An 18,244-nucleotide genomic window follows, 5' to 3' on the forward strand; every position below is an offset into this window, starting at 1 on the left:
TGCTCCACTTTGACGCCAGCCCAGTAGCACCACTCGCCTCTTTCTCTGCTCGCACTTTGCGACGCACACCACATTTGCCCCTCTTCTATATACGACTCTCTCGTCGTATTGTTCGGCACCATGGACGACGGAAGCTACACAGACGCAACACTGGCCTTCTCCAACTGGCTGCAGGCGAACGGAACGACGGTCTCGGAGAAGATCGACTTGGTCGATCTGCGGGCCCAAGGCGCTGGCAGAGGCGTTGGTATGTTCAGACGAGACCGCAGGGGCGACTGCAGTGTATACTGACGAATGTCAAAGTCGCCAAAGAGAACATCGCTGAGGACGAAACCCTGTTCAGCATCCCCCGCGCAACGATTCTGTCGACCGAAACTTCTTCGATCCCCGCCAGCATCTCCGCCGAAGTGCAAGATCCATGGCTCTCGCTGATTGTCACCATGCTGTACGAATACCAACAGGCCAAAGACTCCAAGTGGGCGGCCTACTTCGACGTGCTGCCCGCCGACTTCGACTCGCTCATGTACTGGTCTGAGGCTGAACTCAAGGACCTCCAGGGCAGCGCGGTCGTCGACAAGATCGGCAAGGCCGGCGCCGACGAAACCTTCCAAGAGCAGATCCTGCCGCTGGTATACGCAAACGTCGAGGCGTTCCGGGCGCAGAGCCTCAGCAACGAGCAGCTGCTCGCGTTGTGCCACCGCATGGGCTCGACGATCATGGCGTACGCCTTCGACCTGGAGCCGGCCGGGGGCGCGGCGGAGCAGTCGCAGGAGGAGTGGGAAGAGGATTCTGAAGATGGCATGGGCGCCGCTGTGCTGCCCAAAGGCATGGTGCCGCTGGCGGACATGCTGAATGCCAATGCGGACCTGAACAATGCCAAGCTCTTCCACGAGGACGACGCGGTCGTCATGCGCAGCATCAAGCCTATCGCCGCCGGCGAGCAGATCTACAACGATTACGGCTCGCTGCCGCGTGCGGACCTGCTGCGCCGCTACGGTTACGTTACGGATGAGTATGCCAAATACGACGTCGTCGAGCTCAGCGAGGACTTGATTTCAGAGACGGCCAAGGAGCAGCTCCGCCTGTCGGACTCGGACTTGAGCGTCCGCATGACCTACCTCGACGAGCAGGCCGGTTTGGACTCCGGCTACGACATCGCACACCCTGATGGCGAGGACGGTGCGTTCCCAGAAGAGTTCTGCGTGCTGCTGAACGCCCTGACGACTGCCGCGCCGGAGTTCGAGAAGATGCAGAAGAAGGAGAAGCTGCCGAAGTCGGACCTCACGCCAGCGTCGCTTGAGCTTTTGTACACGATGCTGCTGCGACGTAGGGCAGAGTACGGTGTGAACGACGCTGACTCTCTCCGTACACAGCTGTCCAACAGCGAGAACTCGCGACGAAAGGCCACGGCCCTGCAAGTGGTGGTCGGCGAGCTCGAGCTCCTCGGCAAAGTTGCAGCTCACGTGCAAGAGAAGATCGGAAGCGGCAACAAGAAGCGGAGCGCGGACACGTTCGAAGAAGAGGCGCAGGAGGTGGCGGCCAAGAAAGCGAAGAACTGAGAAGACGGCAAGAAGTCAAGAAGAGAAAAAGGGGGTATCATCATTATCTAAACGTCTGCCCGGCTATCCTACAAAGGCGCGTCGAAGAAAAAAGGACCAGTCCCGCGCTGACCTCGGAAAAAAGAAAAGACTTTCGATCATCCAGCGTTGCCGGTGGAAGCCACTCGCTGCAACTGCGGCTGCACGGGAACTCCTGGGGCACCGGCGCCAGGGAGCGACTGTCGGTTGCCGGTATCTGGCCTTCGGACGCTGCCATTCAACGCGGTCCGGTAATCGAAAATCTTTGCGTCGGAAACGGCGAACCAGTCGTCCATCTCTTCATCGCTATCATCCGAATCCGTTACTACCGTCCGGCAAAGCCCTGGCTGTCGTTGCTTCCTGGCCTCCAGGTGCATGATTCCACCGCGTCCTCGTCGAAGTCTACAAGCTGGTGTAGGTTCACGTTGCATCGGCGCATCAAAAGGCGAGGCCTCTCTGGGCCATGCACCTGGCATAGATCTAATGATGAATTCGGGTTCTGGCGATTCTCCTGCCTTCACCGGTGCTTCCTGTGGAGGCGAAGGCGGGGCAGAAGCATCCGGCATCTCCGTGTCGCCATCCTTCTGCGAGCCTTCTGAAGGCAAGGTAGGTGGCGGTGTTGGATAGGAAGCTCCTTGTGGCGAAGGCAAGAATCCCCACTTCGGTCGCTCTTCTGCTGACTCGGCTGGAGGAGTAATTGGCTGCCAAGTCTTGTCCTCCCAGCCTTTGTTCCAGTTGAGGTGCTGTTGCTTCTTCGTATCGACAGTTTTCTCCAAAAGGTCGAAGGTCTCCCGGAGCTGCTCTTCCAACATCGGCAGCTCGTTCTCCGTCGCTTGACGGTCGAGACTGGGCCGTTGCTGGCCAGGTATCTTGATTGTTGGAGTGCGAGAGTCGGCTGTGCTTTGGCGCGCTTTGGGCTTGGGTGCAGGCTGCAACTGGTTAGCATTCTGGACTTCGTTCTCGCCCGAAACGCGACTCACTCGTTGGTTGACGAGAAGCTCCTCGTCATCGCCTTTCTCGCCAATGATGCCCCTCTCCTGTTTGACCTTCTTGAGCTGGCCACGCGACTCGAACACCTTTCTGGCCGTCTCGAGACTCTGTTTGTTCAACTGCTCTCGCTGGTTGACCATCTGGACCAGTTGTCGAGATTGCTCGAGCTCCAGACGAAGCTTCTTCAGCTTCTCAACAATCTGGGCGTCTCTGCCGCGGGTCTTGCGGGTCTGCCTAACTTCACGCCTTCGGAAACACACGTACGGGTCTGCATCGTCGGCATCGGATGTGTTGTCGAGCAAACGAAGCTTGATCGAGGGCATGATGGCCTTGCTGTCTTTTCGCAACATCCAATGAGGATAGATGACCTTCAGCCATTTCTGGGCCTCCAACGACACGTTCTCGTCAATGTTCTGTTCCATTTCGTCAAATGACGGCACAGGCGACTTGTCAATATCTGCGAAAGGTTGGAGGCGCTGTATGGTTTCTTCGAAGAAACTCATAACCTCCTCAAAGGTGTCTTCGGAACAGTTGCTAAGCTTGTCCTTGCGACTGTTGCCGTTGACATCTTTGCCTTCGTTCAGCTTCGCTAGGATAGCGACATCTTGGTCATCCATGCAATAAGGCACGCCGACGCTCTCTTCGACAGTCGAACTGAAACGAATGTACGTCGACGGCGAAGTGAACTTCTTGGGATAGAGCTTGTCATATTCGACACCCTTGGCCTTGACGGCATCGGGCGTTGGAATGAAGCTTTGCTGGGTCTTTTCGCCCAACGCAGCTGTGCTCGCACTATGTATTACTTGCTGAAGATGGTATTCCTGTAAAAAGGTAAGTATGCGAAGCATCGAACGACGACGGTAAGTGAATAGATAACATACAATTTCCTCGGCCTTCTCAACACCTGTCTCAACCTGAGGAATATTCCGCTGCGCCTCATCTTCGGGGAGCTCTTCGATCTCGTCCTCCTTGATGATGCGCAGCGGCTGCTTCGTGTTCAACTTGCGCTGGCGGACATGGCGTGCATTGCTGGCGCGCGTCGAGGACATCAGCGGCTAGCTCCGCGTTCTCGGCCAAAGCCGGGCTGGCTCCGGGCGCAAAACTCTTCGCAGCGCGCGGTCGGTCGCGCGAGGCGGTCAAGACGCGGCTGACGGCGCACGCAGCCTCGCGGCGCAGGCGAAACGGGTATCAAAAGATGCGCCGGGCCCGGATTCAGATGGCGACGTGGTTTGGGGAATTTGGGGACGGGCTGCGTGGTGGTGTCGATGATTTCGTGATGGCCGGGCGGACGCGACGGGCGTTGAAGTTCCAGCAGGGGGCAGGCAAGAGCGCGGCCGACGTCTTTGCCCGGCGCTTCCGCGTCAGCGTTGGCGAGGTGGCAACGGATTCCTGGCCTCGGAAGCGCGGCACGGCCCGCTGCGTAGCGCCATTGTGAGACTGTGGTTCGCGAGATGCGTTTCCCAGCCATCGGTGGCAGCAGCATGAGCTTGACGCACACTGCACTTGGTAGGGTTGATGGTGTCGATATGAAGGATCTTGAGCGCCGTCGCTCCATGTTTTGGTTGTGTACAAACTCATCAGCAGAACAACCATGTATTCACTTGGCTTGCGCGCAGTAAGCTTTCATCTGATGGCTTCTGCTTCCAATTTGAGACACTTCACTCCTACTCTAGACATCGTCTCGTATTTCCATTTTGCGATATATCTTTGTTGTCGAGACTTATAGCATGTCCATCTCTGACGAGATCAATCTCTCCACGCTCCCGCCGGCGTCAGGCACTGCACAAAAACATGTCTTGATATTTTTCATCCCAGGCAACCCTGGCCTGGTCGAATACTACCGCCCATTCCTGATCAATCTGAAGAAGAACCTCGACAGTCAAGTATTTCAAAATGAATCTCAACTTAAAGATACACAGTACCTCATCCACGGTGCAAGCCTTGCAGGCTTCGACGTCAACCCAGGCTCAAGGCAGACTCCCAGCACAGCCCAAGATTTCCCTCTGTCTCTGGACGCTCAAGTCGACGATGTGTACACCCGACTCGAATCCACGGCAAAGCGACTATGCATCGAGCATGACATAAAAAGCGATCTGCCCGTCGTGGTCATCGGCCACTCAATCGGGGCCTACATGGCCATGCAGACCGTCGCGAGATGGCAAGAGTCAGCGAAGGCCGGACCAACGCATACGAGAGCCTCGACGGGTATCTGCCTCTTCCCCACAATCTACGAGCTCAACCTGAGTCCCACAGGACGCAAAGTCGGCGTGAGTGACCATACTTACTCTCCAACGACACCAGAAGACACGCTAACTCTGACCTCCAAACCAGCCCTTGACGAAAATCCCAGCCTTTGCACTCCTCGTCCACATCCTCGCAAAACTGCTCTTCCTCCTCGTCCCCTTCCACGCACTGACCTCCCTGATCCGCCTCATAATGGCCATGCCCCAACCCGGCGCCCACGTCACCGCCTCCTTCCTCAAAAGCCCCCACGGCGTGCGCCAAGCCCTGCACATGGCGAAAGACGAGCTCACGCAGCTGACGCACGACCAGTGGCCCGACGAGTTCTGGGACGCGTCGTCAGCCGCGAGCGTCGGCATCTCTAACGGACGTGCGTCCGTCGACAGCTGGCGCAACAGGCTGTTTTTCTACTGGGGTTCGGACGACCACTGGATCGCGCGGGAGACGCGCGACAGGGTCATTGCGACACGCGCGAGGGTTGAGGGAAAGGTGGGGCATGAGGGAAAGCCCGTTATGCAGGTTGATGGGAATGGGATTGGGCATGCGTTTTGTTTGAGTGAGAGTGGGAATCGGGTTGTTGCGGAGAAGTGTGCGGAGTGGATTGGGGGCCTTTGAGGTGTGCATGAGGACGTGGGCGAGCTTGCAAAAATGAAGTAGCACTCAAGCAGCCTGAAAATACAGTCTAGAATACAGTATGATTGTACAACCACCAATACAGCAGGAAGGTAAACCTCCCAAAAGCCCCTTACACAGTCCCCCTCGCATTAGGCCACTTCAGCAGCTCGCCCCTCGCCAGCCGCTCGTTCTCCTTCTCCCGACAGTCCTCACAAATAGCCGAGTAATCCTAGTCGAACGACTGCACCGGATCCATCAAAATCCGATGCGGCCCGTTGACGCGGTCCCAGTGCCTCTTCTCGCCCGGATTGGATAGATGCACTCCTGGACCTCGTAGGGCTGCTCAAAGTCGTCGTTGAAGTGGCCGCACGCGAGGAGGTGGTTGATTCCGACGCACATGATGCGGTTTGGGTTTGGATGTGAGCGTGTAGGTAGGTTTTGATGGGTCTAGCGATGAGCGCATTTTGAGTGCAAAGCCTAGGGTCGATGTTTTTATACTTCAGCGTGTTCTGCATCTCTATGGTCAATTTGTACTTCACAATGGAGTCAGTATGTATTGAGGCTTGGGTGTGCCGCAGTGAACGGACGTCCAGCTGGTGAAGGATGCTTTTTCACTGCAGTTGGCCTTCCTCGAGTCCTTGCTGTTTCATTGCAGTAGCAAGCGAATCTACTGACTTTCAAGGAATCACTCTCACAACTGCTATCACGTGGAGCTTGTAAATTCTGCAAGGCACGACATCAGATGTTGATCATGTAGAGTCAGTGGACATGGGTAACCCAAAGAACAGTCATTCATTTCTCGCTAAAACCAAATCATCGAAACTCGGCAACAGCCGGTGGCGCGACCTCTCTGTTAAAAGCGGCGTCGTGCACGTCCGAGTCCGGCTCAGGTAACGCTTGCCTCTCGAAAAGTCGAATCCACCACCCTGGCGGGTCCATCGGTCGGTGACCGTTGTGGGTCGATGGGTAGATGTCATTAAAGAAGTACCAAACTGCAAATACATTAGTGTCACTAGCCAACACAGACTCCATATGCAGGTCTCAACTTACTGTGGCCTACAACAATACCGCAAAGCTCGTCCTTAGGCCAGTGACCGTGCAATACCACATTGAACGCAATGAGGACCCACGGTAACCACGGAGCTTTGAAGGTGAGAAGCCCCAAGAAGCTCAATCTGGTGTCCGGGTTGCGTCTACTCCAGATGTAGACGAGCGTTGAGCTCAATGTGGTGCCGAGGAAGGCCTGGCTTGAGAGCGGCGCGATGGTGAGCAAGGTTGTTGCGGCGTAGAAGAGTAGCCACGCGAAGTGCGCAACGCTTGTCGCAGACTCCTCAAGCATTCGGGCGTACCGCTGAATAAAGAAAATGTGGAATAGTAGGTTGAGAGATAAGGGTCCGAAGTAAATAAAAGTTGTAAGCAAGCGCCAGTACTACGGATCGTCAGCACTCTGAGCATACACCTACTTCGGAGCCGAGACTGTATCACCAACTTACCTGGCTCTTGTGGAATACGGCGCGGTAGCTGTAGAACAGCTGGAATGGGGTGAGGATATGACATTGTACCAACACGCCGGTGATGACCGTCGCTGTTGTCCACCATCTTGTGCAAACAGGCATTTCAAAGAACCACTGCTCCAGAGGAAGTTGTCCTAGCGGCCCATCACCGCCGCCGAGCATAGCCGCCATATTGTTTGGTCGCTCGATTGGTGCACGCGATGAGGAATCCGGCGGTCGGAAGGCTTTACTGTGCTCGCATGCGAGTGTGAAGTTTCCCGAGTGGCTAGGCGGGTGGGCGAAGTTGTTAGTGTGATACCCTAAGTCTGTGGTTTGTCATTCGCAAAGACAGGTGTTGTCAGTGAGAACGGCGCAAAGGTGGCCAGTTTCAAAGTGACATCAAAGAAGCCCGCAGCGGCCGGGATGCGCCTCCCCCACGATGGCTGCAGGGCTCGGGTCCGTCAGCCGCGGAAGGCCAGCCGCTCGGCGCCAGCGCTTGAAGGCTTGCGCGCGAACCAAAACAACGCCCATTGCATGCCTCCCCCACCACTCGCTCTCTAGGCACACGACACGACCGGCGCGCGAATAAGATTGATGGACTTGCGAATACACCAGAAATTGGCTGCTGACCCTCTACCTTCGACTGGCTTATAGCGACGTATTCGGCATCGACGAACAGCAATTCGCCGGACGCGTCGCGATTGTGACCAAACACCTGGAGGACCTTAGGATTCAGCAAACCTCGCGTTTCCTGGTTGCATACACCGGATCTGCACAAAGCGCGTGTGGCTAGCCACTGCGTGAAATCAAAATCAGAGAAAGATGGCGCGAACACAGACGAGCTCCGCAGCTCGCCAAGGGCGACCAAGCGGCGGGAAGAGTCCAGCAGGTGAGAGATTGACAAAGGCTCCTCGACGGAGAAGTGGCGCTGCATCTGGTCCTAGTACGTTTTCGCAGTGGAGCGAATTCGGGTGGCTCGTGGCATTGCGCTGACAGACCTCCAGCAAGTCCCGGCAATCGAAAGAAACCGCGCTACAAGCCTGGAACAGTCGCACTACGCGAGATCAGACGATATCAGAAGTCTACGGACCTTCTAATGGCGAAGCTGCCGTTCGCACGTTTGGTATGTTCATTTGCTGTGGTTCACAAACAACACAGCATTTGTGCCTCGATCGCAAGACGGTTGCTAATGTTATATCAGGTGCGCGAGGTCGCGTTTAATGTGTCTCCTGCTAGTCTAGACGGTCACAGGTGGCAGTCACAAGCCATCCAAGCGCTACAAGAGGCAGCCGAAGCGTTTCTCGTGCATCTCTTTGAGGATACCAACCTCTGCGCGCTGCACGCGAAACGAGTTACGATTATGCAGAAAGACATTCAGCTCGCAAGACGACTTAGAGGAGCTCCTTGAGGGACGAGAAATCAGCGCGAAACATCGCGTGGCACTGGATGGTCATCGCGGAATTTTCGGACTTCTTTTGTTGGGGCGGTCAAGGTTTTTAATTGCTTGTGTTCAGCGTCGGTGTTGGAGGCGTTTTGATTTGTGATTCCCACGCGCCAGCGCTTTCAGAGGGTTGTTGATGACCTGAGGCGGATGATGGAGAATCGAATTGAGAGTATTGTCGATCTTGCGAGTTCAGATAGAAAGTACCCATGTTCATCGGAGCTGCCACGCGGCTGTTGTACGATCACGACGCAAAATCAAGGTCTTTCATTCAAACCCACTTTGCTTGCTTTTTTTGGTGGCTTGCTCTCGCTGCAGCCTGGCTTTTTGGCATGTGAGCGGCGGCGCACGCTCTGACGTCGGCTGCACATCGCACTCCACCCCTCGGCGGCTTTGATGCGCACGTGTGATTTGGTTCCAGACATCTTTCGGTCTTGTCTCGCAGACACGCTTCTACGCACCACACCTCAGCCTACCCTAGGATGCATTATCCCAGGACAGACTTGCTTTGATCCGCGCACATATTTTCAACAGCAGAGCACCTTCGGTGCTCCAGTCTGCAGGCATGCTCCCTTATATTAATATCCGTAAGTGTTGAGCGCTGGCACGTCTACCCTTAAGCAGCAACGCTCACTGAATCGATCATAGCCTTCGAGTATGGCGCCAACATGCTTGGCGCCTCGACAGATGAGCTGAAACTGATCTTCTGTTTTCTCCTGTCGTATCCCTTGGCGGGTGTCCTCAAGCGCTTGCCTGACAACAATCCCAAGCTGAAGAACTACTTCATTATCGCTGTCGGCGTCTTCTACCTTGTTGGCATTTTTGATCTTTGGGAAGGCTTGGCTCTGGTCGTTACAGATGCGGCTGCCACCTATCTGATCGCCGCCTATGTCGAAGGCCCGTACATGCCATGGATAGGCTTCGTGGTCATCATGGGCCATATGAGCGTCTCTCACATCCACCGCCAGAAAGCCGACGCTCCAAGTACGATTGACATCACCGGAGCACAGATGGTCATGGTCATGAAGCTCACGGCTTTCTGCTGGAACGTCTGGGACGGCAAACAGGATCAATCTGATCTCAACGACTATCAGCGAGAGAGAGCCTTGAAGGAGCTACCAGATCCTCTCGACTTTGCCGCCTACGTTGCTTTCTTCCCTAGCTTGATGGCTGGCCCTGCTTTCGACTACGCGGATTACCGTCGTTGGCTCGAGACCTCCATGTTCGACCTGCCTCCCGGCACCGACCCGTCGAAGGCCCCGCCAACCCGCAAGAAGCGCAAGATTCCTCGCAGCGCCACCCCTGCTATGAAGAAGTTGATTGTTGGCCTTTCTTGGATTCTTGTATTCCTGGTCGGCTCAGGTCACTTCAACACGGACGTCTTCCTCACCGACAAGTACAAAGAACTCGGTATCTTCTCTCGCATTTTCCAGATGTATATGATGAACGTCGTGGCCCGCATGAAGTACTATGGCGTCTGGACTCTCACTGAAGGCGCGTGTATCATGGCGGGTATCGGATACAAAGGTGTCGACCCGAAGACGGGCAAGCCTAACTGGGATCGTCTCACCAACATTCGTCCGCTTGGAGTCGAGCTTGCCCAGAACTCTCATGCATACCTTGGTAACTGGAACATCAACACCAACAACTGGTTAAGGAATTACATGTATCTACGAGTGACGCCCAAGGGCAGGAAACCAGGTTTCAGAGCCACCCTCGCCACCTTCGTGACCAGCGCTTTCTGGCACGGCTTCTACCCAGGCTACTACCTGACCTTCGTCCTCGCCGCCTTCATGCAAAATACCGCAAAGAGTAAGCACATCCGCCCATCCACCCAGTCCACCAAAACCCCACTAACAACGACCTAGACGCCCGCCGCCTCCTGCGCCCCTTCTTCCTGACCCCCGACGGCAGCAAACCCCTCCCCATGAAGCGCTACTACGACATCTTCTCCTGGTTCATCACGCAATTTGCCTTCTGCTTCGTCACCTCGCCCTTCATCCTCCTGACCCTCTCCGCCAGCCTGCGCGCCTGGGCCGCCGTCTACTTCTACGCAGCGATCGGCGTCACGCTCTGCGGCGCCTTCACCGCCTCGCCCGGCAAGCGCTGGCTGCAGCGCAAGATCAAGGCCCGCGGCCCCCGGCCCGACATGAAGCGCCAGGAGAGCATGGAGAATATCGCGGGCGCGACGCTCGGCGTGCCGACGGATCCGGGCGTTGAGTTCGATGAGATGGTCGATGAGATTGTGGAGGAGGTGAGGAAGAGGAGAGGCGGGAAGGACTTGCCGGATCCGGCGGAGGTGAGGAAGCAGGTTGAGAGGACGCTGTCGGAGAAGGCGAAGGCGCTGAGCGAGGGCGTGACTTCGGGGGAGTCGAAGGCGGAGTAGATGGTGGGTTTGGTTGTGGAGTGGAAGGCTGCTACTTTTGGCCAGCGTATTTGAGGAGGCTCTTGTGTTTGACATGCAATGCTGAGAGTCAGCAGAGTTTTGAGCGTAACATGAATCGTTGAGTAGGATATACCTAAGAACAAAGAAATTCTCTCTAACAAGTCTACAATGCACTCTCGCCCTGCGTCCAGCTATCCAAATCCTATTCCGCCTTCTTCGCCTCAAAAGAATCATTTCTCATCATATCCCTCCCGACTCTAACCGCCTCCTGCGAAGACGGCACCGGCGCATCCAGCACAACTTGTCTGGACTTTCCTTTGCCCATGACAGTCGGCCGTCCAATCTCCTCCAGCCTCGCCTTCCCAACACTCGCAAACCGTACGGCCGTGGCCTCAACTTCATCCAGACTCTCATCAGAGACCATTGAAATCGGGCGCAGGTCAGGCGATGGCTCGCGGTGCTTGTGGATGACGAGCGGCGGCGGGTGCAAATCGAAGTCGAACTTGTCCCAGTCTTCATACTTGGTGGGCTTGTAGGTAGCTGGAGCGACTCGTTCGTCTTGCTCTTGCTCCTTTTTGGGCTCGGATGGGCCGGTGCCAGCGTCGGGCTTCGGTGCCGCTTCGCCGCTAGGAGAAGCGTATTCGTCTTCCCGTTCTTCTGTGCTTTGCTCTGAATGCATATCTGCAGACGAAGCCGCCGCCAATCGCTCTTCGATGCTGGACAGCGAGGTGGTCGAGTTGGTCAGCGGAGAAATAGGTTCTCGCAGTCCAAATAATTGTTGCAGTCTTCTCTGCTGGTTCAGAGGAGAGAACGAGTGCTGTGGTCTGATTCGATCCGACACGACGACTGCAGGCGCTCGTGACTCCTTAACTGAGAGCGATGTCGACGAATTGGATAGCGGAGAGACGGGTGTCATTGGGCCATAAACCTGCTCCAGAAGCTCGCGCTCGCGATCAGTGAGAGGCGAGACAGACTCTGCTCGGCCGTGCGCGGCATCTTCGTGTCCCTCATTGGGAGCTGAGCCGACTGGTGCGGGCGCCTGGTCACCGTCGACGGGCAGTGATCTCGCTGCTTCTGCAGGCTGGGAGACACCATCCGGCGGGCCATAAAGATTCTCCAGAGCTTCGCGTTCGGGATCGTTGGGAGCGAGTGCACGCTGTTGCCTCTTGAATGCAGCGATCCGCTCTGCATTCACGCGACCTGAAGCGATCAGGTTTGCCAACACAGGTTCGTCGTCCTCATCGTCGTCGCCGTCGTCTTCTTGAATCCGTGTAAGCGCTGCAGCTGCGGCTGTACTCCGTGGTGCTCGCATGTAGAGCCTCGTTGATCCTTCTGCATGAGACGCCGGATTGGTAGTTATGGGCTGGTGCCGTGAATACTTAGAAACTCGCTGCACTGGCGCAGGTACCGCTGCTGTCGTCTGCGGTCGTTGCCAGAAATAGTCCTCAGCACGCTGTACCTGTGCGGGTGCCGCTGCCGGCTGCTTTGGTGATGGTTGCTTCACTGGGTTCTTCTGCGGTCTCGACAGCCCCTGGGTACCAAACATGGTAGTGCCAACCGCGGTCGGTTGCCAGCCGTGCTCAGCCTCCGATCTTCTCGCTCGCCTCTCCTTTCTAGTCAGCGGTGCCGCATCCACTGACGTGCCATCAGAGGTACGAGGTGACTTTGCAGGAGACGAAGCGTTGCCCACAGCTGGGCCGGAATCAGAAGACGAGCGCGTGGTCTCGGTGGGATCCTTGCCCTTCTTGCCGAATCTTTTCGCCACAGCGCCAGAGATCTTCCGCCACGCGCCTTCCTTGTGCGCCTCGACCACCTCAACAACTGGGTCAGCAGCAGATCCCCACTCGGGCGCTCGCGACGCCTGGATTTCGCCCGTGATGACGCGAGGAACGTCGCGAAAGTCGCCCGCGAATCTCCTCTGCCTCCCCTCGGTCAGAGCTGCGTTCTCCGGCTGCGGGAAGTGCTTGCTCAGCCTCGCACGGCGTTCGCGGATCTCGGGCAGTGTGTATCCGACGCTGTCACGCGAGTAGTCGTTCTCCCAGTCGACGAGGGCCGGTGGCGGCCGGAAAGACGGAGCACGCTCATGTTGGGGCCGCATATCCATAAGCGTACGCGGCTGCTGCTGTGGTTGCGCATCTACGAGGATGGGAAGGATTGGCTCTGAGACGTTGCGACGCTTCAGGGGAGACGGATAGCGGTCGGCCATCTGTACGCTTCGCGAAGGGGAGGAGCCGACGAGACTGGCTGCTTGTGAACGGACCTTAGGCGCTATATTTGAACTCGACTTTGTAAGGGCGCCTTTGTGGTGGTATAGGACGCGCTCGCTACCGCTTGAGCTGCCGTAGCGAGCCACGTTGCGGGTGCCAGGCGAGATACGAGACAAGGGGGACCCGGGTGCCACTGCGCCTTCTTCGAGAATGGCGGGATGTGAGCGATGGTTGCTGTATCTTGCGGTCGCTGCAACATCCGGAGTGCAAGTCAGCGGCTCGAAGTCGGTCGTCTGTTGATAGCTCGTCGACCAGGAGACCACAGGGCCGACGATGCGGTTCGCAGCGGTATTGAGCCCCGGAGGGCAGGGTCGAGGGTCTCTGAGGGCGCCGGCGATAGATGGATAGCTATAGTTGCGGGGAGCGTTACTACTGCTTGTATACTGTGGAGTGGTATTTAGTGCAGTCGGAGTGCTGGCTCTCGCCGCCCTTGACGACGGTCTGCTCACGGAGTGGTTGGTCGAAGCGCGGCTTTGGACGCGCTGGGAAGGCGCGCTCGCCGCATTGGACGGAGGACCCAGGCTCAAGTTGACGATGTTCCGCGGACCATGTTCAGCGTCCACCTCCACATGCGCTGGTAGTACCACGACTGATTTTGATTCCCTGATGGTCGTAACTGGGCGCTCGGGGGTGAGATGTCGGAGCGCGGGAGGCGTCGCATTCTCATGGGCGACGAACCGCGACAGGCCTGCTGGCGCGGTCGCTGAGCGGCTGGTCTGGGGGCGTCGCCCCTGAGAGTCTTTCGATGGCATCTCTGTGGTATTTTGCGTGCTCTGGAGTTGTGATGGGAGGGGAAGGCAGCAGCACAGAAATCGAGGGGAGACAGGACAGATCAAGCCATTTCTTCAACCTACCTACGCTATGGGATGCATCAAGGTTCTGGCAAAATGTGCATGCGACGACAAATGCGATCCGGTGCAGTGGTTAGCAGCATGACAAAGCAGCTTCAGGTATGCCATCCCTCGAAGCTCAACCCCAAGCTTCTCCTCAACGACATGCGAGACTGATACAACAATTCAGCACGATAGGAGAGAGCGCAATGAGAGTTCTGAGCGAAATCCGTGATAACGCGAGAGCACAGCCTGGGGCATCAGTCCAAGTGAGAGGACGCCCGGTTGTTGTGAAGTTGGATCTGCCAAGATATCAGAAGCGTGCGAGCATGCGGCTCAAAGTCAGCCTCGAAGCCTATTCAGGTCAGCAAGAAAGATTCTGCTACTAAGCAACGGAAGGGGAAGGGTATGCCGGAGTCTGCAGTCCATTCTCCACATGTCTGAGAAAGGTTCGAAATTCCGCCTTCGCAAGCGACCGCACTGAGCAAATTTTGACAACTTTTCATCGTAGGTAGGTATTTTTCATCTATGAAGAGACCTTGTGCATCGCCCCGTTCTCGCTCATCGCCGCCGCAGATTTTCGCGTGCAGCGAACGACAGCGTCCTGCTGAGCTTCACGCGCATACATCCTGGCTTCGCTTCCATGTCTGCTGGTCGTGTACGTTCTCGCTTCCGGCATCGTGGTCGCTTACGTGGTCAAAAGAGATTTGATGCATCGCAATGTGGTCATCGGTCGGAAAAGGGGTGTGGCTTTTGCTGGGTTTGATCGAAGTCGCTTAACGGCCGGTGGAGGCGCGCTTGATGATGGTGTCCTGCTCAATGTCGTCGGCGTCGTTGGCCTGGATGTCGACGGCAATGCCGTTGAGCGCGCGCTTGAGGGCGTCCTTGGAAGAGGAGTACATCATGCGCGGCTGGAACATCGTGTCAGTGACTCCCGCATACTAGATTTTGTCTCCTTCATCTCATTTGAGCTGAACTCACGTATTGGGTCGCATCATCTGGAACCCAGCTGATGAAGCAGATCTTGTTGCGCTTGCCCTCACCGTTGGGAGCGTCGTACTCGACGTCGTAAACGGCGTAGCGGCCACCGATGCCCTCGTTGCCCTTCTTGTCCTTGCTCTTGGCGTCGAGCAGCTTCTGGCGGAAAGCGTCGTAGTTGTTGTCGGAAGAGGACTCCTCGACAACAATCTCCTTCCAGTCGTCGGAGATCTTGTAGATGATCCACTTGGTGCTCTTGCCCAGCTTCAGGTCGTTGAAGGCAGTGATGCACTCGGGAACGACGGAAACACTGGAAGATGCGTGTCAGTTGCGGCGGGCTCGTGGCAAGAGGCGCGGTTGTGGCGAGCGGCTTCGATGGAAGATTGTTGAGGATGGCTCAGCTGGCGGTGAACGTACCCTGATTGCGCCTGAGATAACAATGGTCAGTGAGCTTATCCCTCGAAATGCAGCTGTGTCCGATTTACTCACCATCTTGTCAATTTGAGGTCGTTATAAGATACTAGAGGGAGTCCGTTGACTGCGGGTGATGTGGTGGTCGAGGTCTAGCGATCTCGTTAGCCCACTTTCGTTAGTAAGGAGGGACAGCAGCCAGCGCCGGCGGGTGGATAGCATATGTATAGCGCGGGACGTCAGGTTGCTGCCTGAGAAAGGCGGCAGCCATACCTGGATGGGATTCCGAACACTCGAGGCAGGCAGTAAAATTGTGGTGGAGGGCTGCGTATGTTTGGGTGACGACGAGACAGAGGTGTCAACAGCCGGCGGGCAGCCTCGACAGCCCACCAGGCGGGCGTTCGTCAGCCCCACTGCACGGGCTTGGCCGACGTGGAGGGGAGCAGCATGTTTTGCCTCAACCACGCGGGCAGCAATGACGAGCACGAGGTTTAATCAAGTGCTTTTTGAGCACGCACGAGACGACAGAAAATTTCGTATGGAAATGTCACTGGTTCTTCAGACTGCATTATGAAGAAGTGCAAATTATGACATCCCTGCCGCACTACTTGTCAAAAGCCCTAACCATCTCCCTCGTTCATCAAGCCGTTTTATCGCACACCCTTGTGTATTGGCCATAGTGGACGCCCTTTGACATGCAAGAATCAAAACATGGTACTCTCTCACTAGACTGTACCAGCAATGCTGAGTTCGCGGATCTGGCCCAAGACATCCTCCACCCGACCGTCCAAGTCGCCGCTTGCGTACTGGTCACGTGTAGAGGCGTCGAGGTATTGTTGCACTTGCGCCATGCGGCTGTATGCTTCGGCACAGAAGCGGAGCTGAATCTTGACAAGCGCTTCGAAGGTAGGGTCGAGGTAGGGCACTCTGTAAAGTCATCGCGGTTAATAAACCTGGTCTGCAAGCATTTGGGGAGCGATCACGAACCTCAGGTCGATCAACTGTGGTAATTCACTCATCAACTGCTCGTTCAACTGGTCATACGCAGCCTTAGCCTGTTCCAAATTGTCAGCCTGCTTTCGAACAAAGTCCACCTTCAGCGGTGCCATGATCTCCTCCAGCTCGCTTGGTTCGAACCAAGGAGTGCTGAAGGTCTTGGAAACCCGAGCCTCACGCGGCCACGTGCCTCCACGCGTTGAGGTGGAGTCACGGGCCAACGGCGATGAGTTGACGGCAGACTGTGACTTCCTGAGATAGATGCTGGAGGAGCGTGAGAGTCTGCGGTCGATTTGGGCGGAGATGCTGCGTTTGGGACTTGGACCTTCAGGACTTGGACGGCAAAGACGGAAAGTGCCGGACGACGAATGGCGCCTATGTGAACGCTCCGGAGTTCCTTTGTCAGTGTCGGTTTCGGCCGGCGATGAGAGCAGACTCGAGTAGCTGCTAAGAATGCTCGAAGTCCGCGCGAGAAGACTCTTGCGGGCACGTCTTCCTCGTGTCGGTGAAAGGAGCAGCTCGCTGTCTTCGTTGATCGTCTCAGTCTCCTCTCCCTCATACTCAGGAGTCAGGCCGAGTCGCAGCCGAATGCCGTTGAGGGCTTTCGGGGGCGACGGAAGAGTGAAGTCGGTGTTAGTTCTTGCGCTCAAAGCAGACATGCTGCTTTCACGATTTGTCGAGGCAGAGCCAGAGGGGGGTGTATCGCGAAGGAAATCAGTGAGGCTGACCATGTCTTGTTCCTTTTCCGTGCGCGGCAACTTGGCGGGGTCCTTGTCCGGCTTCTCTGTGAGTCTCTTGACTTTCGAGCGCATCGAGTCGTAGTCAAGCATCTTGTGTTGCCGCTTCTTGATGCCTGCCAATTCTGTCAGCTCGCTGATCATCCAAATCTAACTGCCTATCCTTGACTTACACTCGTTGATGTCCGGGAAGTACGCGCAGAATCGGTTGATAGGGTCCAGCACCGTCGTCCTGTAGATGAAGTCTATGAGCTCTCCGTACGATTCCATGTCCGCTCTTAGCACACCGGCAAAGCTCTCCTGCACACCTCTGTTCATCTGCCATTCGATAATCGCAAGCTCTGCGGTGTCTTCCGCCTTCTTTTCCCAGTTCCACGCATATTCTCGGAGGTCGGAGGGCACACACCTGTACGGGCCATCCAGTGCTTTGACAGTCTCGGCGTCCAGATCCTCGACCGCCTGCTTGTAGCTCCTGCTGACGCCGTCCGTGGCACCGCTGTCGCCGTAGAAGGCGTCGATCGTCTCAGCGATGCGCATCTGCGAGGCTGTCATGGCACGCAGCGAGTCGAGGTATCCTTTGGCCTCTTTCTGGAGGCGGAGCGACGCTGACTCCAACGTGCGGTAACGGCGCTCTTCTACTTCGTACTGTCGGTCGTTGGTCTTCTCCACCTGCCCGGTCTTCATCATGACCTGGGTCGTCGCGCGACCGACCTGTAGTACACAGTGAGTTTATGATCACTCGATGCTGACGGCGAGACTTAGTCACATACATTCTTCTTGAACCCGGACCACGACATCTTGCCAGTGCCGGGAGTCGCAAATTGGCAGAGAGTGCTCTAAACGAAGTTGCAAGATTGACAGGGTAAACAGAAGATGATGTGCTGAGGTCGACTATGCGACCTAGGACACCGGGAAGGAGGGCGTAGTGGCGGAGTGTTTGCGATCGGCGCAGGCAATGCCCAACCCACGTTGGAGTGGAGCGGGCTGTGAAGGCGCTTGGTGGGAAGCGGTGCCGAGCCTCAGGACTGGGTGACGTATGGGTCCAGCTACGACTTTCGAGGGCGCCTGTTGTCGACGCAAGCAGGACGCAATGAAGATTGTCCGTTTTTCACTGGTGTCGGATTGCCGTATGTAGAGAGTGGTGTGTATTCAAATGTCAATGCAATGTTTTGATGTGTTGGTCTGCGGTGGTTGAGAGTGAGCGCGGAACAATTTGGGAAGGCACGCCAGCACGATCAAACGCGTGACCAGGTCGCGGGCTCAGTCTACTCTGCACATGTGA

At 56.4% G+C, this 18,244-nt stretch overlaps 8 protein-coding genes across 8 annotated transcripts; 4 read left to right on the top strand and 4 right to left on the bottom strand.

Annotated features, from left to right (window-relative positions):
* Window positions 1–94: 94 nt before the first annotated feature.
* WHR41_07491 (uncharacterized protein) lies at window positions 95–1,559 on the top strand (the record flags this gene model as incomplete). Its single annotated transcript, XM_069376095.1, has 2 exons — window positions 95–247; window positions 304–1,559. Exons 1-2 carry the CDS (start codon window positions 121–123, stop codon window positions 1,557–1,559), a joined length of 1,383 nt encoding a protein of 460 aa, XP_069226812.1. The 5' UTR covers window positions 95–120.
* Window positions 1,560–1,574: 15 nt separating this feature from the next.
* WHR41_07492 (uncharacterized protein) lies at window positions 1,575–3,883 on the bottom strand. The gene is made up of 3 exons (XM_069376096.1): window positions 3,449–3,883; window positions 2,558–3,388; window positions 1,575–2,506 (listed from the first exon to the last, which is right to left on the bottom strand). The coding sequence occupies exons 1-3, from the start codon at window positions 3,614–3,616 to the stop codon at window positions 1,697–1,699; spliced, it is 1,809 nt and encodes a 602-aa protein (XP_069226857.1). The 5' UTR covers window positions 3,617–3,883; the 3' UTR covers window positions 1,575–1,696.
* A 21-nt stretch (window positions 3,884–3,904) lies between these two features.
* On the top strand, window positions 3,905–5,535 carry WHR41_07493 (uncharacterized protein). Its single transcript, XM_069376097.1, has 2 exons — window positions 3,905–4,834; window positions 4,899–5,535. Exons 1-2 carry the CDS (start codon window positions 4,295–4,297, stop codon window positions 5,421–5,423), a joined length of 1,065 nt encoding a protein of 354 aa, XP_069226858.1. The 5' UTR covers window positions 3,905–4,294; the 3' UTR covers window positions 5,424–5,535.
* A 661-nt stretch (window positions 5,536–6,196) lies between these two features.
* Window positions 6,197–7,279, bottom strand: WHR41_07494 (uncharacterized protein). The gene is made up of 3 exons (XM_069376098.1): window positions 6,917–7,279; window positions 6,474–6,852; window positions 6,197–6,415 (listed from the first exon to the last, which is right to left on the bottom strand). Exons 1-3 carry the CDS (start codon window positions 7,106–7,108, stop codon window positions 6,237–6,239), a joined length of 750 nt encoding a protein of 249 aa, XP_069226807.1. The 5' UTR covers window positions 7,109–7,279; the 3' UTR covers window positions 6,197–6,236.
* Window positions 7,280–7,429: 150 nt separating this feature from the next.
* WHR41_07495 (uncharacterized protein) lies at window positions 7,430–8,637 on the top strand. The gene is made up of 3 exons (XM_069376099.1): window positions 7,430–7,859; window positions 7,921–8,039; window positions 8,118–8,637. The coding sequence occupies exons 1-3, from the start codon at window positions 7,739–7,741 to the stop codon at window positions 8,322–8,324; spliced, it is 447 nt and encodes a 148-aa protein (XP_069226808.1). The 5' UTR covers window positions 7,430–7,738; the 3' UTR covers window positions 8,325–8,637.
* Window positions 8,638–8,824: 187 nt separating this feature from the next.
* On the top strand, window positions 8,825–10,905 carry WHR41_07496 (uncharacterized protein). Its single transcript, XM_069376100.1, has 3 exons — window positions 8,825–8,944; window positions 9,006–10,169; window positions 10,226–10,905. The coding sequence occupies exons 1-3, from the start codon at window positions 8,923–8,925 to the stop codon at window positions 10,741–10,743; spliced, it is 1,704 nt and encodes a 567-aa protein (XP_069226809.1). The 5' UTR covers window positions 8,825–8,922; the 3' UTR covers window positions 10,744–10,905.
* A 3,415-nt stretch (window positions 10,906–14,320) lies between these two features.
* Window positions 14,321–15,574, bottom strand: WHR41_07497 (uncharacterized protein). Its single transcript, XM_069376101.1, has 4 exons — window positions 15,308–15,574; window positions 15,236–15,246; window positions 14,822–15,128; window positions 14,321–14,751 (listed from the first exon to the last, which is right to left on the bottom strand). Exons 1-4 carry the CDS (start codon window positions 15,308–15,310, stop codon window positions 14,617–14,619), a joined length of 456 nt encoding a protein of 151 aa, XP_069226810.1. The 5' UTR covers window positions 15,311–15,574; the 3' UTR covers window positions 14,321–14,616.
* Window positions 15,575–15,761: 187 nt separating this feature from the next.
* hob3 lies at window positions 15,762–18,161 on the bottom strand. Its single transcript, XM_069376102.1, has 6 exons — window positions 17,733–18,161; window positions 17,369–17,673; window positions 17,136–17,194; window positions 16,954–17,078; window positions 16,217–16,284; window positions 15,762–16,156 (listed from the first exon to the last, which is right to left on the bottom strand). The coding sequence occupies exons 1-6, from the start codon at window positions 17,757–17,759 to the stop codon at window positions 15,955–15,957; spliced, it is 786 nt and encodes a 261-aa protein (XP_069226859.1). The 5' UTR covers window positions 17,760–18,161; the 3' UTR covers window positions 15,762–15,954.
* Between the last annotated feature and the right edge of the window lie 83 nt (window positions 18,162–18,244).

The sequence above is a fragment of the Cladosporium halotolerans genome (genome assembly GCF_011745625.1).
Source record: "Cladosporium halotolerans strain TM138-S3 chromosome Unknown Sca32, whole genome shotgun sequence".
In the NCBI taxonomy this organism is placed as follows: Eukaryota; Fungi; Ascomycota; class Dothideomycetes; order Cladosporiales; family Cladosporiaceae; genus Cladosporium; species Cladosporium halotolerans.

Bases quoted from the DNA above. Each gene is read 5' to 3' on its own strand.
- hob3 (XM_069376102.1), bottom strand. From the start codon at position 17,759: ATGTCGTGGTCCGGGTTCAAGAAGAAT. The intron at 17,674-17,732 runs GTATGTGACTAA...TGTGTACTACAG, and splicing joins GGTCCGGGTTCAAGAAGAAT to GTCGGTCGCGCGACGACCCA. The intron at 17,079-17,135 runs GTAAGTCAAGGA...CAGAATTGGCAG, and splicing joins CTTCCCGGACATCAACGAGT to GCATCAAGAAGCGGCAACAC.
- WHR41_07497 (XM_069376101.1), bottom strand. The intron at 14,752-14,821 runs GTGAGTTCAGCT...ACGATGTTCCAG, and splicing joins CAGATGATGCGACCCAATAC to CCGCGCATGATGTACTCCTC.
- WHR41_07495 (XM_069376099.1), top strand. From the start codon at position 7,739: ATGGCGCGAACACAGACGAGCTCCGCAGCTCGCCAAGGGCGACCAAGC. The intron at 7,860-7,920 runs GTACGTTTTCGC...ACAGACCTCCAG, and splicing joins TGGCGCTGCATCTGGTCCTA to CAAGTCCCGGCAATCGAAAG. The intron at 8,040-8,117 runs GTATGTTCATTT...ATGTTATATCAG, and splicing joins AGCTGCCGTTCGCACGTTTG to GTGCGCGAGGTCGCGTTTAA.
- WHR41_07492 (XM_069376096.1), bottom strand. From the start codon at position 3,616: ATGTCCTCGACGCGCGCCAGCAATGCACGCCATGTCCGCCAGCGCAAG. The intron at 3,389-3,448 runs GTATGTTATCTA...ACCTTTTTACAG, and splicing joins TTGAGAAGGCCGAGGAAATT to GAATACCATCTTCAGCAAGT. The intron at 2,507-2,557 runs GTGAGTCGCGTT...AACCAGTTGCAG, and splicing joins AGCTTCTCGTCAACCAACGA to CCTGCACCCAAGCCCAAAGC.
- WHR41_07494 (XM_069376098.1), bottom strand. From the start codon at position 7,108: ATGGCGGCTATGCTCGGCGGCGGTGATGGGCCGCTAGGACAACTTCCT. The intron at 6,853-6,916 runs GTAAGTTGGTGA...GACGATCCGTAG, and splicing joins CCGTATTCCACAAGAGCCAG to TACTGGCGCTTGCTTACAAC. The intron at 6,416-6,473 runs GTAAGTTGAGAC...ATGTATTTGCAG, and splicing joins CGGTATTGTTGTAGGCCACA to TTTGGTACTTCTTTAATGAC.
- WHR41_07493 (XM_069376097.1), top strand. From the start codon at position 4,295: ATGTCCATCTCTGACGAGATCAATCTCTCCACGCTCCCGCCGGCGTCA. The intron at 4,835-4,898 runs GTGAGTGACCAT...CCTCCAAACCAG, and splicing joins CCACAGGACGCAAAGTCGGC to CCCTTGACGAAAATCCCAGC.
- WHR41_07496 (XM_069376100.1), top strand. From the start codon at position 8,923: ATGCTCCCTTATATTAATATCC. The intron at 8,945-9,005 runs GTAAGTGTTGAG...AATCGATCATAG, and splicing joins GCTCCCTTATATTAATATCC to CCTTCGAGTATGGCGCCAAC. The intron at 10,170-10,225 runs GTAAGCACATCC...ACAACGACCTAG, and splicing joins CATGCAAAATACCGCAAAGA to ACGCCCGCCGCCTCCTGCGC.